The sequence below is a fragment of the Hippopotamus amphibius genome, chromosome 2, assembly GCF_030028045.1.
Source record: "Hippopotamus amphibius kiboko isolate mHipAmp2 chromosome 2, mHipAmp2.hap2, whole genome shotgun sequence".
Lineage (NCBI taxonomy): Eukaryota > Metazoa > Chordata > Mammalia > Artiodactyla > Hippopotamidae > Hippopotamus > Hippopotamus amphibius.
Window position 1 is genome coordinate 72870586 of NC_080187.1, and position 18508 is coordinate 72889093.

At 43.3% G+C, this 18508-nt stretch overlaps 2 protein-coding genes across 7 annotated transcripts in view; one reads left to right on the forward strand and one right to left on the reverse strand.

Moving 5' to 3' along the window:
• Nucleotides 1-2851, forward strand: part of RIGI (RNA sensor RIG-I) — a 55529-nt gene extending 52678 nt beyond the window's left edge. For both annotated transcript variants that reach the window (XM_057720317.1, XM_057720316.1), the window contains 2 exons: nucleotides 562-705; nucleotides 2281-2851. In XM_057720317.1, coding sequence (XP_057576300.1) covers nucleotides 562-705; nucleotides 2281-2577 — 441 coding nt within the window. In that variant the 3' untranslated portion in view covers nucleotides 2578-2851. The remainder of the gene's footprint in view (nucleotides 1-561; nucleotides 706-2280) is intronic.
• Nucleotides 2852-8753: 5902 nt separating this feature from the next.
• The window catches only part of ACO1 (aconitase 1), a 132629-nt gene continuing 122874 nt past the window's right edge, over nucleotides 8754-18508 (reverse strand). For all 5 annotated transcript variants that reach the window (XM_057720323.1, XM_057720318.1, XM_057720321.1 and 2 more), the window contains exons 19-21: nucleotides 13998-14120; nucleotides 10593-10778; nucleotides 8754-9630 (exon numbers count right to left, since the gene is read on the reverse strand). In XM_057720323.1, the coding sequence (XP_057576306.1) occupies nucleotides 9517-9630; nucleotides 10593-10778; nucleotides 13998-14120 (423 nt within the window). In that variant the 3' untranslated portion in view covers nucleotides 8754-9516. The remainder of the gene's footprint in view (nucleotides 9631-10592; nucleotides 10779-13997; nucleotides 14121-18508) is intronic.

Here is an 18508-nt window from a genome sequence, read left to right on the forward strand (position 1 = left end):
AATTTAGCCAAGGCCTAAATTTTGAGATAGAATGTAGTCATTCTATACAGACAGTTGATTTTACTGTAATTCAGCAATACTCTCTGTGGTTGGAAGGGAAGAGAGAAAAAGATTTTAGGTGGCAGGGGACTCTCCTGCCTGCTGTTCTATCCAATGGGTTTATGCATTGGGAGTGGGTGCAATTACTCCTAAAGCAGTCAATGCATATCATATGTCTATTTATGACGGATTTTTAACGTTTTAGCAACTACTAAAGTAGAAAGCAAGATTCACATGACTATTTATGGACATCTTTAGTGCTTCTATGGGCATCTTTGATGAAGATATTAAAAGACTAATTGGAGGCCACAATTAAACATTAACTAACAAAGAATTAGGAGAGTCAATACAATTAACTGTGAGATTTTTATGAACAAAGCCAGGTACTGTATGTTCATGGAAGTTGTATAGGAATGAATGATTATGTACATATATATGTGTGTGTATATATATCCTAGTTATACTCAAATTACATATTTGAGGAGGTTTTTCTGTTTGTTTGTTTTGGCTTTTTGCATCTAGATTCTCCAGATACAGATTCATGAAAAATTCATCAGGGATAATCAAGGAAAAGCAAAACCTGTGCTTGATAAGAAAAATAAAAAACTGCTCTGCAGGAAGTGCAAAACCTTTGCATGTTACACAGCTGATATAAGAGTGGTGGAGGTAAGCGGCCTTTTTAACAAACAGCACTGGGTCATTTATTAGCACTCATTAAAGCTTATTATCTATCAGTGAGATATTTATAGTAAGAATACTATTATTTCTGTTGTCATCATAGGCAGGGTCCATGTGTTTTTAAAAGGCTAAAAAGTTTAAAAGAAACAATGTTCAACAATAAAGAAGTAGCTTAAAAATTGCTGCATAGCTACTTAATTAAATACTATATAGCCATTACAAATAATGGTTATGCTAAATGCAAAATGGTATCCTGGATAAGATCTTAGAACAGATGAAGGATATTATCAGAAACACTGGTAAAACCTGTAGTTCAGTGTAAATCTGAAATTACTCCAAAATAAATTTTATTAAACAAAATGATTAAGAAGCTTATATAGTATAATGAGAAACTTCTTACAAACTAATGGTAAAGTGGGAAAATTAACCACAATACAAAATAGTAAATATGCTATGATCATAGCAAGACGAAATAATAGCAGCAATACCACCATCACCACAACCAAAAAACCACTTATGTTTGTACCAAGAAGGGCTAGAGGAAGTATGCTAAGATGTATCAGTATTTTGCAGTGAGACACCATGATTTTTTCTCCTTCTACTATTTTATGTTTTCTAAACTTTCTCTTGGGGGTATGGATCACTTTTACAATGGAAGCAAAATCTCCTTACTTTAAAAACATGACATCTGCAGGTTAGCTTTCTATTTTTTTTTTCTTAAAACTTTTAGATGAAGGGTTAGAAAAATCTCCAAAGACAGAAATTGGATGTAACTCTATTGCTGCCGACTGGGGGAGGGTGGAGGGCCTGGGCTGCTTTAGAGTTCTGTTTAGTCTTCAGAAAGCTGACGTCTCTAATCCGTCCAACACTGGAGCAAGAAGCATATTAGGGGTAATACTCGCAAGTTCCCATACCTTTCTGAGTCTTTTTCTTCAGCAGTAAAAGGAAGGTCCTTTCAGCTCTAACTTGGGTGAGTTGAAATGGCCCTCTTAGATATGTTTTCCTGAGGGACTGGTATGTAGGATCTGGGCTTGTCTGTGCACTGTGGCCTTTGTTCAGGTTTATTCTGACATTGACTTGTGCGGGGCCATTGGACACATTAGTCCCTGAGCCTCTTCAGATGCACATTGACCCTTTGCTGTTGTTCTCTTTATCCTTTGGAGTCTTCCTGTCAGGGACAGTGATGACCTCAGGCTTCACAGATCTTCATTAAATACCCCTCTGTGTTTCTGAATTAATAAGGAGTATCTATCTTTGGGAGCCAGGTTGCCTGGAAACTTCTTAGTCCTCCCCTTCAGGAGGTGTCCCGTATCCCCTCACTTTCACCTCTACCCCACCCTCATCTCCACCCTCATCTCCACCTGTGTCACTGGGAGTCAGGCTGTGTGGATTCTACTCTGGCCTTGAGGCGAATCCACATTTCCTTGTTACTCCATCTGTAAAGGAACTGGGATCCTGCCCTCTCGTCATCTCAGATTATTGTGGAGTTTTCTTTTTTTAATCACAATGATGTTCTGGTTCTAATGCTCTGTTTTGTATGCTATTCGATCCCTTCATCTGTAGGAATGCCATTTCACTGTGGTTGAGGATTCTTTCAGGGAGCGCTTTGTGAGTAAGTTACACCCCAGACCAAAGAGATTTGGGAGTTTTGAGAAGAAAGCAAAGATCTTCTGTGCCAGGGAGGACTGCAGCTATGACTGGGGAATCCATGTGAAGTACAAGGTATTTGAGATTCCAGTTATAAAGATTGAAAGTTTTGTGGTAGAAGATGTTGCAACTGGAGCTCAGACACTGTATGGAAAGTGGAAAGACTTTCATTTTGAGAAGATCCCATTCGATGCTGCAGAAATGTCCACTTGAGCTCAGGACCTCAGGCTGCAGAGAATGGGTGACCTTGAGTGAAGAAGAAATTAGACCAGTGGGTGACTCCCAGATCACTTGTACCACTGTCAAGATATTTCCCCTAAGGCCTGCACTGTACTGAGTGTATATCACTTAACTTCTGTTGTTTTTAGCAGTTTATACTTTATCATTTACGTAAAGCATGACTGCATGAGTCACAGCGTTCAGTGAATCACTTTGTAGGCCATTAGCGCTTGGGAAAAATGAAAAAGGCTTAACTTGTTGCCATCCATCCCTTCAGGACCCACCGCCAGTGTGTACCCATGCCCACTCGGTCCACATCGAGATGAACGAATGAGTGAATGGAATGTTGAGAGGTTTCCCATACTTCCATTTCTTTCCTTAACCTACTGTAAACTGGCTTTTGCCCTCAATAATCTACTTAAATTGTTCTTGTCAAGGTCACCGGTGACTCTGGTTGCCAAATCCATTGGGCACTGCTTAGTCCTTCTCTCTGTTTGACCTCTTTGCTGCGTTTGGCCATGTTGAATACTTCTTTCTTGGAACTCCCTCTTGACCACTGTCTCTTCTAGCTCTACCCCAGTCTTTTCTATTGGCTCCTTTTTGCTGATCCTTTACATGTTGGTAATTCCAAAGGTTCAATATATATATACATAGACAAAGGCATAATAGTCATATGTGTTCTCTATGTGTGGCATCTGATCTTAAAATTCTATAGTGGACAAGTTTTAGTAACCGGGGCATTTAAATAATACAGTACTCGTTGAGAAGTTGATTTCTGTTCTTTTAGTCTGTTGCACATCTTGCCTGATTAATTTGTTTTCTTAACCTGTGCCATTGTTCCCTTTGAATGGTTATCTCAAGCCATTTTCCAGTAATCGTTGATGGTTGACATTCGGACTCTGTTCTCAGGTAGGTCCCTTGGATGATACTGAAGGGGCAGTTTAATTTGGCCATCCTTTCTATTTAAAAGATTAGAGTACATATCTAAATGGCATTCCTGTGTCATTTAACAAGGTTTGCTGATGCTCCAGAGCTTACTTTGAGGTTTTCCAGACATAGAGATAACTACCTGAGTTTTACTGTCTCCATCCAGGCCAAGGTATTTTATGTTCAGCTCAGGATAGGATCTATAAGTAATTTAAGCATTTTCCTAAAATAGATTCGGATTAGTTGTTTGTAATTCACTAGGACCATCAATGGCTTAAACAAACCTCCAAACATCATAAAATGTTAACATGCTCAACATAAGGGATCGCATAACTCTTTTCAGATAGTACCTATTTACATCTGAAGGCTAATTGGTGTCCAGGAGACCACCTAAACTACCCAGGTCAATCCTGGAGATCAGTGGAGTCACACGCTACAGCCACCTCATCCTGCTTTTGATCTGATGAGCTGTTGTGAGGCTGAGAGTCAGAGAACTTACCAGTTACATAATTTCTCCTAGGCTTAATTTTCTTCATCTGTAAAACAAGGATAATACATACCTGTAAGGGTTAATGGAGAATTTGTAACTGAAATGACATATGAGAAGTACTTGATAAACATAGTAGTTGCTTGATAATGGTTACTATTAATAGTATTCTTAGTAAGACACAATAAAATGGGTTATTTAAGCCAACTTGCTGATTTTTATTCATTTTCCATTTGTATTTTATCAGAGTATTAAGGTTCTGGTCACCAGGTTTTTTTTATTTATTTTTTTATTTAAAAAATTTTTTAATTTATTTGTTGGTTGTGTTGGGTCTTTGTTGCTGCACACGGGCTTTCTTTCTCTCTAGTTGGGGCAAGTGGGGGCTACTCTCCGTTGTGGTGCACAGGCTCCTCATTGCCGTGGCTTCTCTTGTTGTGGAGCATGGGCTCTAGGCATATGGGCTTCAGTAGTTGCGGCACATGGGCTCAATAGTTGTGGCTCATGGGCTCTAGAACGCAGGCTGAATTGTTGCTCCGAGGCATATGGGATCTTCCTGGACCAGGGATCGAACCCATGTCCCCTGCATGGGCAGGCAGATTCTTAACCACTGCACCACCAGGGATGTCCCTGGTCACCAGTTTTAATGTGGGCTTTTCTCCCACATCACCAGGCAGTTCACCAACTGGGTGTCCTACCATTCAACTGAGTTCTGCCACCATCTGCCTGGAGATGGCGTCCAATCCCTATGGGTTAAGGGCTCAGTCCTACAAGACTTCCCCGCCTCCTCCCTACTTCAGAAGCCAAATTACTATTACCTGTGCTGCTAACCAATCGAATACAGATGAGAGGTTACAGCAACCTCCTCCGAAGCCTTAATTAATTTGCTAGAGAGGCTCACAGAATGCAGAGAAACATTTTACTTACTAGATCATGAATTTATTATAAAAGGAAATAACTCAGGAATGGCCAGATGGAAGAGATGCATAGGGTAAGGTATGGGGAAAGGGCTCAGAGTTACTGTGTCTTCTCTGAATCTCTACGTATTCACGAGCCTGGAAGATCTTTGAACCCTGTCCTCTGGGTTTTATGGAGGCTTCAGTACATAAGCATAACTGATTAAATCACTGGTTGTTGGTAATTGATTCAACCTCCAGCCCCTTTCCCCTCCCCTGAGGTCAGGGGATGGGACTGAAAGGTCTAACCTCTAATCATGTGGTTGGTTTTCCTGGTAAGCAGCCCCCATCCTTAGGGGTGGTCCAAAAGGCACTCATTAACATAAGAGGTAACTTTGTTGCTCTTATCACAAAATTCCAAGGGGTTTAGGAGCTCTGTGCCAGAAACAAGGGACAAAGACCAAATATATATTTCTTATAAATCCCAATCTAACAACTATCTCTTTTTATATCTGATTGCCCTTTTTGGATCCTGCTATTAAAGACTCCAGTAGAATGTATACAACATCCACTTTTTTGAGAAAAGTTCTTTCAAGTATCTAAACAATTCAATTTGGGTTTTTTTTTTGTTTTGTTGTTTTATTTCTTTAAGAACTTTTATTGAGAGACAACTGACATACAATAAACTGTATATTTAAAGTGTGCAATTTGATTTTTTTCTTATTAGTAATGTATATATGGCAATCCCAATCTCCCAATTCATTCCCCCCCCAACCCCCCCCCCCCGCCGGCTTTCCCCACACGTTAAACAATTCAATTTGGATGAAGGTGAACAGTCCTCCCTTCTCCAACAGCCAACAGAAGAATGCAGACTAAAGCTGAAACAAGAAAAACTTAGAATTTCCTTGTTTGACTTTAGCCTGGAGTCAAGCCATTGCAGGCATAGAGCATGGAGCAGAGTAGGCATTTGGTTAATATTTATTGAATGAAAGAAACCAGTAAGTAAGGTTTTAAGAATTGTACACTCTTGACTGATGCCCAAATGCTGGTCATTGGATTTCTAGATCAAAGGCTGCATTTCAGAACCAACTGGGCAGTCTTTTTTATGGGCACATGCCCAGCCCTCTTAGAACATCCTGCCAGGTGTGTCTAGCCACGTGTACGTTTTGAAGTTCCTCAGGTGGTTCTGATATAATCTGATACAACTGCTTGATCTTGTTAACTCTGTGGTCGCCACCAGTGCTGACCTTGTGATATTTTTACCCGAAATGAAAAGTCACCTTCAATCAAATGCCTGATTGTGTCACAAGGCCAGTAAACTGATTCCCACCATTAAAACTGACATTATTACTTGAATTTAAAAACAAACAAGCCATCAGGTCCATGTTTCCTCAAGTGTGTCCTGTGAAATACAAGTGCGTGAGATGCTCTGAAGAAAGCAGTTCTGTGGGCAGACATGATTCTATGTTGTCGGCTGCCCTCTCTCCCCTCAGGTGAGCAATCTCCAGCACACGCTGCCATTGTATGTCCGCGTGTCAGTTCTGCGGTAATAAGGCCCATTTAACCCAGTGGTTCCCAAAGACACTGGCCCTGGACCCTTTTATTCACGGGACGTTGTCAACATCCTGTAGAAGCACAGTAGCAGATACTCAGCCCTGATGCTGACCAGAAAACCAGAACCAAATTGGAGTATTAATTTCAGGATCATACCAGTAACTCTGTTTTATCATATTATATAATAAAACTATACATTCCACTCAACAAATCTGTATTTAAAAGATAGACCTCAGTTTTGGGGAGGCAGATTATTAAACCTGTTAAAAATATCAGCTATAATTAAATAATCGTTGTTCACAATGATTAGGCTGTCTGGGTGAACAAAGACTACTTGGATGTTAAATTCTGTTTGCAGTCATGACATTCAGCAACTCCCAAAGAAGGCAGCCCGTGGAACTTCGGCTCCTGTTTTTCAGAAGCAGCTCACCATGACTCCTCCATAACCTTGCGGGGTACGCCACACTGCCCAAACTCAGCCTTGAAAGGCCAACTGTGCCAACAATAAGGTTCTTCATTTAGGTGACTAGCAAACTCTCAACAGGTTTAGCTTAGGGAAAACTGGGAGAAAAATCTCTACGATCACAGATTATTAACTGTTACCCCAGAGCTGCCGGCAAACCGGCCCAGAGTGAGGCCGTCACAAATGGGGGGCAAGGGGAAATGATAGGGAAGGAACCTGAGTTTGGGTCACTAGATCCAATCAAGCCTGTGGCTATGGCCACCCCTGTTCTTCCAGTTCTATGAGCCAATTTTTTTTTTTTTTTTTTTTTTTGCTTTAGGCAGTTTGAATTGTGCTGCTAAGACTGTAAGAGTTGTGACTAAATATATCATTTCCCTAGATTACTCTCCACCTACACGAAGGCTATTCCATAGCCAAAGACACGTGCTTATTTGCTGCATTAAAAAGTTGGTCAGTGAACTCACTGTGCACACCAAGGAGCGCTTGTTTCTGTAGGAGAGATCAGGCAGGAATGGATTTAGAAAACCAAGAATGAAGGAGATGGGAACCCCATAGAGAGGAAGGAGGGGCTGGGTCTAGCAAGAGCAGCACAATACTTAATCTGGAGAGTAAGCCGCCCAGTGCCTTCTTGAGGAACCAGGTAAAAGGGGTTTATTTGTTCAGCCTTGTTGAGAGAAAGGATGGGACACTGGCTGAGACATTTTATTAACAAGATAAAGGGTGTGTTTGGAGGTAGAAGAGAGGAGTCCAGAAATTGTAGCTGCAAGAATCTCTTTCCTCATAAGCAGTGACTGTGGGGAGCCAGGCTGATCCCATGCTCTGTAGTGGAGGGTGCAGGGGTGAATGTCTATTTCCTCAGCCCTTCTTAGTGTTTTATGCTAGGACTCATCTTAATTTGTGGATCACAGGATTTTTTTTGTGCAACAGGGTTCTGTTTGTAATTTTTATCCATGAACAGAAGCTAGATCCCAGGACCTCAGAGGCAAGGATGCTCAGTAACCCGCTTTGTCCGTCATCTGGGAGGAGGTGGAGACAGGATTTGATCCTAAGTGTTCTGTTGACCAGCACACAAACCCCGCGTGCTACAGTTGAGACTTAAAATTCATCACCAGGAGATTAATTTGTAAGCTGTAAGGTGTCCTGTTGTGGACTGAATGTTTGTTGCCCCGCCCCTCCCCAATTCATATGTTGAAGGCCTGCCCCTCCTGTGACTCTGTGGAGAGGGCACCTCTAGGGAAGTAATTAAGGTTAAAAAGCGGTCAGGAGAGTGGGGCCCTTGTAAGGAGAGACACCAGAGAGCTCCTTCTTTAGTTCTCTCTCCCGTGTGCACGTGCTAAGGGAAGGCCATGTGAGGACACAGTGAGAAGGAGGCAGGCTGCAAGTAAGGAAGAGAGAGCCCTCTCACCAGAAAATGAATTTGCTGGAACCTCGATCTTGGACTTCTAGACTCCAGAACTGTGAGAAAATAAATTTTTGATATTTGAGCCACTTAGTCTATGATATTTCATCACGGCAGCTGGAGTAGACTAAGACATGTGCCCTGAGATGACTTCGGTGATGAAAACGAGCAGATAACCTAGACGAAAATTTAAAAATTATGATTTGTTCACCAGACGACATGACTGCTGCCACTCCCAGGCTACTGCTACCTTCTGGTTTGCTCCCAAATGAGGTTCAACACAGCCATTTAACCTGCATAATATTACTGATGTGGTTACAAAAAAGGGGAACTCGAAGGTCATTCAGGCTTCAGGATCCTGCAGTCTGAGATTTTCTCTGCTTTAAATATCCCAAAACGAGGGCCACGCACACACAGCAGAATTCAACACCAAAATCAGAAAATTTGCCTTGAAAATAAGTTTAATCTTATTCAAATTAGAAATGTTCTGCATCTCTCTCCAAAACTACCTCCAAAGTTCACCTCTTGATACGTGAAAAATTTTCTGGGGAAAATGTCAATATAGTAAAGGAAACCTCCATAGTTCTTCGGTGTTGATCAAAAGGTACACAATCAAAAAATGTCAACACCTGAGCCATCCGCCAGGTGTCATTCACTCTGCAGGCAAAGGCGGGACAAGGGGGTCACAGTCACCGCTAGGGTTTTAAGGGTGGAAACGTTCCTCTCTGTCAGTTAACACTGGTACAGTACGCAGAGGCAAAGGACTCTCAAGGGAGAGGCTTCACTGAGCACAGGGTAACAGAGAGGAACCAAAAGTCGGGCAGGAGACCTATTTGCGTTCAGCTGAAGAGTAGAGGCGAAGAGTGTAGAAATCAACATTTTGTGATCAGTAACCTTAAAGGGCTCAGCTCTCACTTCCTGGCACAACCGACAATCCCACCATTCTAAGCTTACAAATTCTAGAAAACGGTAAAAAGATTAACAAAAATAGAGAATGTAGAAACTTCTGATTTTGTGTTCAGAGAACTGGCACCGGAACCACAGGACGCCCTGGGCAGGCGGCGCCCCTGTGCAGAGAGGAGGGGGGAGACGGGGAGGGGGAAGGTGGGGGGGGGGGGGGGAGAGGCTGCCGCGCCAGGGCCTGTGGGCTGCAGGCGCTGCACTTCCTCCCGGCTGTGGCCAGGATGCCCATCTCCGAGGAAACCAGGGCCTACTTGGCCATCTTGCGGATCATGTAGTTGAGGATGCCCCCGTTGTGGAAATAAGTGAGCTCCACGTCCGTGTCAAACCTCATGACAGCCTGGAAGGTCTTGCCGGTATCCAGCTGGGAAGACAAAGAAGCAGAGAAGAATCGCTGAGGGAGGAGGTGAGCCAGCCCTTTCAGGACACATCCCGCCCGGTCTGCCCTCAGGCTGCCCCTCCAAGTGTGGTCCACACCCCCGCAGCGGCTAGCACCCGGGAACAGGCACACGCTGGCCCCAGCCCAGACCCGCTGAGCAGTAAGTTGCATTTTATTTAACAAGATGCCCAGTGTACTGATCGACACGGCAAAGCACTGCAGAGAATAAGTGATGAAAGTGAGACACCTGAATATTAGAAACAGCCTCTCAGGGCAACAGCTACTAGTGACGTTTGGGATGATATTTTCCAAACCTTCTCCAGGGACTGCCCGAGGATGGAAGTGTCGGCAGTCAGCAGATGATTCATTGAGGCTGTCCCTTAGGCACTGGCCCAGCTGCCCACCCTGGGACACAGCTCAGCAGCTTGGTCTGCCTGGTCGGCTAGGTCATCCTGGGACCTTGGTGTTGGTACTTCATCTCACCTCACCCAGGGTACTGCCGTTTTCACCTTTGGGCTAATCAAAGCCCAGGACCTGGGGTGAGGCTCAGGGATGGGGTGAGTGTGTCTGTACACATTATATAATAAAAAGGTGTTTTTAAGGTAGTGCGAAAATGCCCTATCCCTCAGCTTTTGTCCCTGTTCTCCGGGCTGAGATTGGGAGAAATAGGAGACAGTGGGGCTGGCCGGGCTTGAGGGAAGGATGGAACGGATGATAGCTCTATGAGTAAGCAGAATAAATAATAAGCCAATATAACGCGGTATCACTGTGCTGGCAGGTAGGAAAGGTGCTAACAGAACTCCCAAGTCTAAAGTACTTCTACGGAGGGATTATTTTTTCCTTCCAAATTCCACTGATTTCCTTCTCTAACAAGACTGATGACGAACGTGGGATCCCTTTTAGCCGGGCCTGGCATCCGGGCCTGGCATGGAAAGGTGCCAGCTTACCTTGACCTGGACTTTCATTCGTGGTTTGAGGGTTTCTGGAATGCTGATAGTGTATCGTTCCCGCCCCGTAAGTCCCAGGGTGTCTGCATTCTCCCCAGGCAGATACTCGAGGGGCATCACCCCCATTCCAACCAAGTTACTTCGGTGAATACGCTCGTAACTCTCAGCCAGGACAGCTCGGATTCCCTGATGAGCCAAGAGAGTAGTTGGGACAGTTTTTCTTTAGATACACAGACACTTTACAAAGGCTTTGTAAGTCAAAACTGTTCTCACACCTCAATTCTTCCTAAGTACCAATTAATCGTTTACGTAAAATCTTGCCCTCTAGTTATAAACAACGTAGTAGCCAGGCTTAACTGATTGGCTGCACTGTGTAGGCACCATGTAGGCACTGAAATGAACTCTCTCCTTCCACTCTTTCCCAACCCTTGATGTAGACGCTGTTATCGTGCCCCTGTATGCTGGCAGTCAGTGGTTTATCCGATATTTGAACCCGTGCAGTCTAACCACACACTTAGCCACTTTGTGATACCACATTTCTCAGCAAACTTCCACTGTATCTGGAAACCACACCACAAAGAAACAAAAAGAAAATTCATTTTCCCCTTGAATTTTGCTATTATTATAGGTGCACCAGCAGACACAGAAGATTTAATCAAAACACAACTTTCAGAACATACTACAGAGAAAGTAAATGATTACCTACTGTGTACTGCTTTTATACTTCCTGTTTCAAGGATCAAATTGCATTGAATATAATCTTCATATAAAGCTTCCTATAAAGTACATTTTATTGGTAATCTATAACTGGCAATATACAGCAATGATCAATAAACCAGGATATTTGATTAACTAGAACACCCGATCCTCAAATATTAGTTAACTGTAATGTAACATTAAGATACCCCTAAAAGGTCTAATATCTAGGGCACACTTTTAAGAATCCTTGAATCAGGGTTACTCAGGAAGCTTGTTAAAAATGTAGATTCTTGAGAGTCACAGATGTAGAAAACAAATTTATGGTTACCCAAGGGGGAAGGGATAAACTGGGAGATTGGGACTGACATATGCACACTACTAAATATAAAATAGATAACTAATAAGGACCTGCTGTATAGCACAGGGAACTCTACTCAATACTCTGTAATGACCTACATGGGAACAGAATCTTAAAAAGAGTGGATATTTGTATACCTGATTTACTTTGCTGTACAGCAGAAACTAACACAACATTGTAAATCTATTATACTCCAATACAAGTTAATTAAAAAAAAAAATGTAGATTTGTGGGTACTACCCTGAATCTACTGTATCAGAATCTCTTGCAGGGAGCATGGGCGGGAGAAGATAGTGATTCTTTTAAGTTAGGAGAACCATGGCTATAGAGCATTAGTTCTCAAACTCTGCTGAATATTAGAATCACCAGGGGTGACTTGTAAAATCTCGATGTCCAGGGCTTTCCCCTTACCAATTAAACCAGAATCTCTGGGAATGAAATCCAGGCATAGGTATTTTTTTAAACTCCCAAGGTGTTTCCAAATTTTAAAGCACATCTATAGAGGAAGGGCAGTCTTTAGGACAGTAGATATTTTGTATGGATTTATGGATATATGTATTGTGTATTTATTTCGGGGGAAGTGGCAGTCTTTGTAAACATAGCTTATTCACGTCCCAAAGGGCTGTGCAGCGCTGCAGATCACAGCTGTCTGTCCCTCTCTGCGTGACGACAGCCCAGCCCTGCCGAGCGGCTGAGGCTGGGCAGCTACAGAATGAAGTGTGTACGGCTGTCTGGGCAGACAGAACGCGGAGCAGTTCTGTAGAGGGGTCTAGACGTGTATGGTCAGGCCCCTCAGGATGGCTGCTCTCTTGCTCTTTGTACATCCCCGGCCTGCCCGGTCCCTGCTTCATCTCCGCCCTGCTCACAGGAACGGGCTTGCCCCCTGCCCCTTAGGCCAGAATGGCCCCACCTGCTAGCTGATTAAAGGGACTCATCTGCCTTCCCGAAGGTTGTTAACCTGAGGGGCTGTGAGGGACGTGCCCCAGCTGCTGGTTTCCCTGGTAACTGATGCGCCAACCTGACGGCAATCCCTCCTATAAATGGTAACCGCCTCCTCCCCCCAGGGGAGAGATGGCTGCTGCTGCGTCCTGCCTGCTGGTGGGGTGGTGCTCCAGGACCTTGTTTCAGGTGTGTAAGAGCCCCTCTCTGTTAAACCACTGGTGTCTCTGTCGCTGTATCTGGGCTTTTTCTTTGGTTTTGTGGCCGGTGCAGCCCAATAAGACTAGAGAGCCCCTCAGTGCCAGGTCTCTTCTTATCCCCCCAGATCTCACCGTCCCCACCTGACTGCTCCCTGCAGTGCCCAGCTCCCTTCCTAAAATCCTTTCTTCTGTAATTTCTTAGGTTCTTTTCAGCAGTTTCTAGAAAAGGTAGGCCTTTGACAAATTAACAGTAAGAACTAACCCCCCCTGCTGCAAACTGCCTAAAAAAAAATGGATGTTATGTTCAGAGATATTTTTCAGAAGCCTGGGTGTCTGGAGGGCTGTCTGCCAGGTTACCATTTTTTTTTTTTTTTTTTTTTTAACTGTACTTACAGATATCAACTTATTTAGCATCTGCCAAGTGCATTGATTTGCTCGAGCCATCATTATTTAAATTGATATCAGCTAAGCTACTCTACCCTTCCCTGAGGATTAAAGCCAGGCACCAGGAGTGTGCCCTGCTTTCAGGGCAAGAAAATGCTCGAGAGGTAAAAGCTCCTGTGTGGCCTCTCCCACGGGGACACCTCATGCAGGTCAAGCCTTGAAATGGCTTAAGGTTCTAAAGAGCTGTCCGTCTGCATACAGAGAGGGCTTCCTTTTCATTGAGCCTGTATGCAGACTTTTCACAGGCAGTGAAAAGCAACTGTAAAAAGTGAATTCCCCGAGTTTATCCAAAGCTCAGGCTCCTTACTTTTTCCCTTCTGTGAACCTGACAGACAATACAGTATCAGTAGCTTCTTCCTCACATTCATCTGGGACGAGGGCCTGGAATAAACTTCAACCTCTGAGAACACTATGAAAACCATGAAACTTTCCCCATTAAAAAAAAAAAGACATACTGCACACTTCTGGATGTAATTTCATAGACTTCAAGACCCTCCCCCCCGCAACTGTTCTATAGATACCCACAAAGATCCACGGTTCCCAGGACAGCAATGTTTGATCTAAGGGAACGCCGTGAACTCTAGATTACCCTTCGCTCGGTGAAGTAAATCCCGATCTACCAAGAAGCAGGAGAGGAATAAACATTCCATGCTTTCCCGAGCTTGCTTTGCTCTTCTATGACAACTTCTTGGAAAGTAAAGCAAAGGTTTACTTTCTGGTTCAGAGGGGCAGTTGCCTGCTGGGACGTCTCTGCGTCCTACTCACCAGTAGGAAAGGGCCCTTAGCTGCCCAGTCTCGGGAGCTGCCCGAGCCGTACTCCTTGCCGGCCAGAACGATCAGGGGAAGGCCTGCCTGCTGGTACCTCTCAGCGGCATCAAACACATCAAGCTGAGGAAGAGAAGAGGATGGTTTTACAGATGCAGTCAAGGCACAGAGTGTGGACACAGGCCAGTGAGTCCTGGTGGGACATGCAGGGGCAGAAGTGTCTGCAGTCAGTCAAGAGGATGTAATGTCAATGGAAAACTCAACCAATCAGTTGCCTGGTCTACAAACTTCCAGTTAACTCCATATACTTACCTCCATCAAACTGAATTTTATACTCTTAAGTGAAATGCCTAATTGTCCTAGTTTTAGAAAAACATTCAAATCCTAGAGCATCAGGGGAAAAATGGAAATTAGATCATTTTTTTTCCCTCTAAACTCTCCCATTGATTAAAATATTTTGAAGCTAAAGCAGAGAATCCCACCTAAACCTCGGTCTTGACTCCGTACCAGAAACTCAGTGATGGTCAGCTGTGAAGGTAGCCAAACACAAAGAAGGTCATGTGTCCAGAAATTATCTGAAATGCAAACTCTTATTTCTCACCATTCTACGTGGAGGTCAAGGTAGAGACAGTGGAAACACTGGTGGAAACACCAACCAATACAGGACAGAAAAAGATTAACAAATCTTTTAGTATAATGAGAACATCTTACACAAATAGATTCACTTGTTTCTCGCAGGAACTCTGACTATTCTGCTGAGCTGAGACTTCACAAAGACACGTGATATCATTGCTGGTGAGTAATGAAACATTGTTTTTCCTGGCTACTTAAATCAGAAAATAAGATCTCTCCAAAGAGGGAGTGTTTGATTTGAAAGAAGTTCTAGAAAGGTGTATAATCAAACTCTCAAGTAGGTTTTCATAAATTACTATTGTGGTGAAAGGATGGAGCCTGTTGTTGTCACACGGCATTGCCTGAATCTGGGTAGGATTCTATTTGTCTTCAGCTGGATGGAACTCACGAATATGGAGACTGTTTAAAAAAAGCCAGTAAAAGCCTTCTCTAACCAAATAGTCTGGATCCTTTCAAAGATCAGAAAGAAACAACCTACCTGATATTTTCAGTGATATCTATTACAAGCTTTGGGTGTTAAGAATGCGGGAGTGTGTTTTTTGTTTTGTTTTTTAATTATTTTTGGCTGCATCAGGTCTTTGTTGAGGCATGCAGGAACTTTCTGGTTGCGGCACGCAGGCTTCTCTAGTTGTGGCGTGTGGGTTTTTCTCTTCTCTAGTTGTGTCGCGTAGGCTCCAGGGTGTGTGGGCTCTGTAGTTTGCGGCATGTGGGCTTCTCTAACTGAGGCTGGCGAGCTCAGTAGTTGTGGTGCACAGGCTTAGTTGCTCCGAGGCATGTGGGATATTAGTTCCCTGACCAGGGATCGAACCTGCACCCCCTGCATTGGAAGGCGGATTCTTTACCACTGGACCACCAGGGAGTGTGTATTTTAAAGTACTTTCAAAATGGTACAAATCAACCAGTTTGCAAGGCAGAAATAGAGACACAGGTGTAGAGAACAAACATATGGACACCAAGCAGGGAAAGCCGTTGCGGGGTGGGGGTTGGGGGGAGATGAACTGGGAGATTGGGATTGCCATATATACATTGCTAATAAGAAAAAAAAATCACACTGTACACTTTAAATATATGTAGTTTATTGTATGTCAATTGTACCTCAATAAAAGTTCTTAAGAAAAAAATAAAGTATTTTCAAAACTGGTACAAAGCTAACAATCCTATGGCAAAGCAGGTCCTGGAACCCAAGATCAGCATGACTAAGCAGGTCCAGAATTCCCGGCTCCTGGCTTTTCCTGTACATGAGCCACACTGAGAGTAGGAAGCAGCTTACAAAGCATCAGCTCCCTGCCCTCTCCCTCTCTTCTAAAGAAAACATAGAATTTAGTGGTTTCTTCTGTTATTACGCCTCTGTATCCCTAAGTATGATATTTAATTGGCCAGTTCTTCATTTCTCTTTTTTTATTATCTATTAATTTCCTACTTTGATGATTTCGTTCTTTTAACCACCACTCCTGTAGGGCCCTCACCCTGCCCTTCCCCCCACCCTCTCCTCTCCATGGCCTTCTAATATCACTGTCATACATTTCCATTATGTAAATGCTATTTACATTATGTGGCTCAGCTATACTCTGATTTCCTTTTCTTGGCAATTAAAATTTTCCAGTGGAATTAATAAATTTGTGTGTGTGTGCTCACCTGTTTCTAGTCCTTACCTGTTAATTAATCCCCAAATGTGCTGCCTAAAGTACAAGTCTCCTCTAAAGACATTCAAATCTATCAGGCGATCTAAGTTAAAAATCTTTTTCATGGGGTGTCACTCCTGGTGCCTTCTATTCCTGTCTGGACTGATGGCTCCCCGAGGACATGGTACCTGCCTGTTACAGAGGAATCTTCCTTCCCGGTATCCTGGTGCTTCCCTGCATTTCTTTTTCCTGGGTCCTACATCTTCCCCCTTTCTGGTTTATTCCCTCGTTTTGGTGGAACACATTTACCCAAGTAGCTGACTGAGACTGAGGGGTATTTTAAAAGGTTTTGAATATCTGGATATGTTATTACTTTAATCTCATTTGGCTGGTAGTATGAGGGACACAGACTTTAGGGTCCCAGTATCGTCCTCAGTCTAAGTTCCCAGGGTTGCTTTGAGTGCACCTGGTCCCCAGTACAGTGAACAGAAGCTGTTTTTCCCTCTCCGGAGTTTCTAGGTCTCCTTACCTCTTGTTTTTAATTTCACAAGGATGTGAAAGACTGGGTCTTCTTTAATCATGTGGCTGGGCACTGAGTGGACCTTTCAATCTGGAATCTCATATTTTGCAGTTGAGGAATTTTCTTGTGTTAATTCTCTAATAATTTCCTCTCAAATTTTGTCTTTTTAGCATCTCTATTCAGTCAGATGTTGGCCCTCCTCAGTTCAGTCTTTAATTTTCTTACATTTTCTAATTTCCCCTTTGTCTCTATATTCTGGAAGGTTTTCTCAACTAATCAACTTTTCCTGTGAAATTTTTAGGGGCTTTTTTTTCTTTTAAAGAGCTCTGTCTTGTCTTATGATTACTTTACAGCAACAGAAAATCATCTCTTATCACTCTGAGAAGACAATTGCTTTCCTTAGTTTTCTTCCACTCTTTGCATTATCTGTTGTCCTTTTTATTCCTCTTTTCTTTATCTAGGTCTGTCTTTCAAGTTCAAGGCCTGACTCAAATGTCTCTTCACCTCTGATTCTGTCTCCTTAGTTAAGCTGAGGCACTAAGCATCCGACTAGGAGTTTTATGCGATGGAAGGGCTGTAAATCAGGGAGGTTCACTGTGACAGTCAGTATCCTGGAGGCCACCAAAGTCTGGAACTGCAAGTCCTTCCCCTTTGTCTCTTGGGGATTTTACCATTCATTTGTATCTTTTTCACTTAGTTTATCATCCCTGCTATTCACTGAACAAATATCTCCTGGACACTGACTTTGTGCTGGGTCCTGGTGATCAGACTGTCTATGGTGAGTTTGCTTTACAAACACAGAACCAGTTACGAGTGAAGCAGTGCGCATGGTGGTAAAGAGCTGACTGTGGACAGAGCTTGACTCTGTGGGTTTTAATCTCAGCTGCTCAGACTTGTGACCTTAGGGAGTTACTGGAGCTCTCTGGGCTCCAGTTGCCGATTTAAAATAAGAATTCTGGTAGGGTTGTTATGAGGATTAAGTAAGTCAATATATGCAAAGAGCTTAGAACAGCACCTGGAGTAAGTTCCACAGACATATTAGCCATTATCATTTTAAAATAATTTGGGAGGGTTATTTTTCAAGTAGCTTAACCAGTTTTCATGCGGTTTCACAGCACTCACTGGGAAGGGAAGTGACCCTGAGGACCTGCTGCGTGTGCCAGATACTGTGCTAGGTGTTTTATGTGTCATTCCATCTAAGGTTAAGCCTCAGAGCCTTAAAAAGTAGATATTATTTCTACTTTGCAAGTAAGAAAAATGAGGCTCAGAGAGGGAGACAACTTGCTGAAGGCCCCACAGCTGGTATGAAGTGGAGCTGGGACTTGAGCCCAGGCTTGTCTGACTTAAAGTGCAGGCTTCCCCTCCCCTCACATGCCTGCCATCCGTGAACAGACGATTCCAGCTGTAATAAGTCAACTCCAAAGGGTTCCCATTAGGACCCAAGCAGGCCTGCACAGTCCTCTACATTCCTTCTTTTCCTAGTGATATGGTAAATTAATTAAATGCTGTGAGAGTTATAAAATAGCACTTCTTAATAAATATCCTCCACCTTCACTTGGAATTTCCCCTTCAAGTACTCTGCACTGATGCAATCTCACTCGGGTTTTCAAGCTCAACTCCTAGTATCTAGATTTAGTTAAAGCATGGAGCAGAATCTCCAAGCAGGAATAGGTTTCCCAGTTGAAAGGGCCTCTCTATCAGGGATGAGCTCACGTACATGGACACCTGGCAAGAGG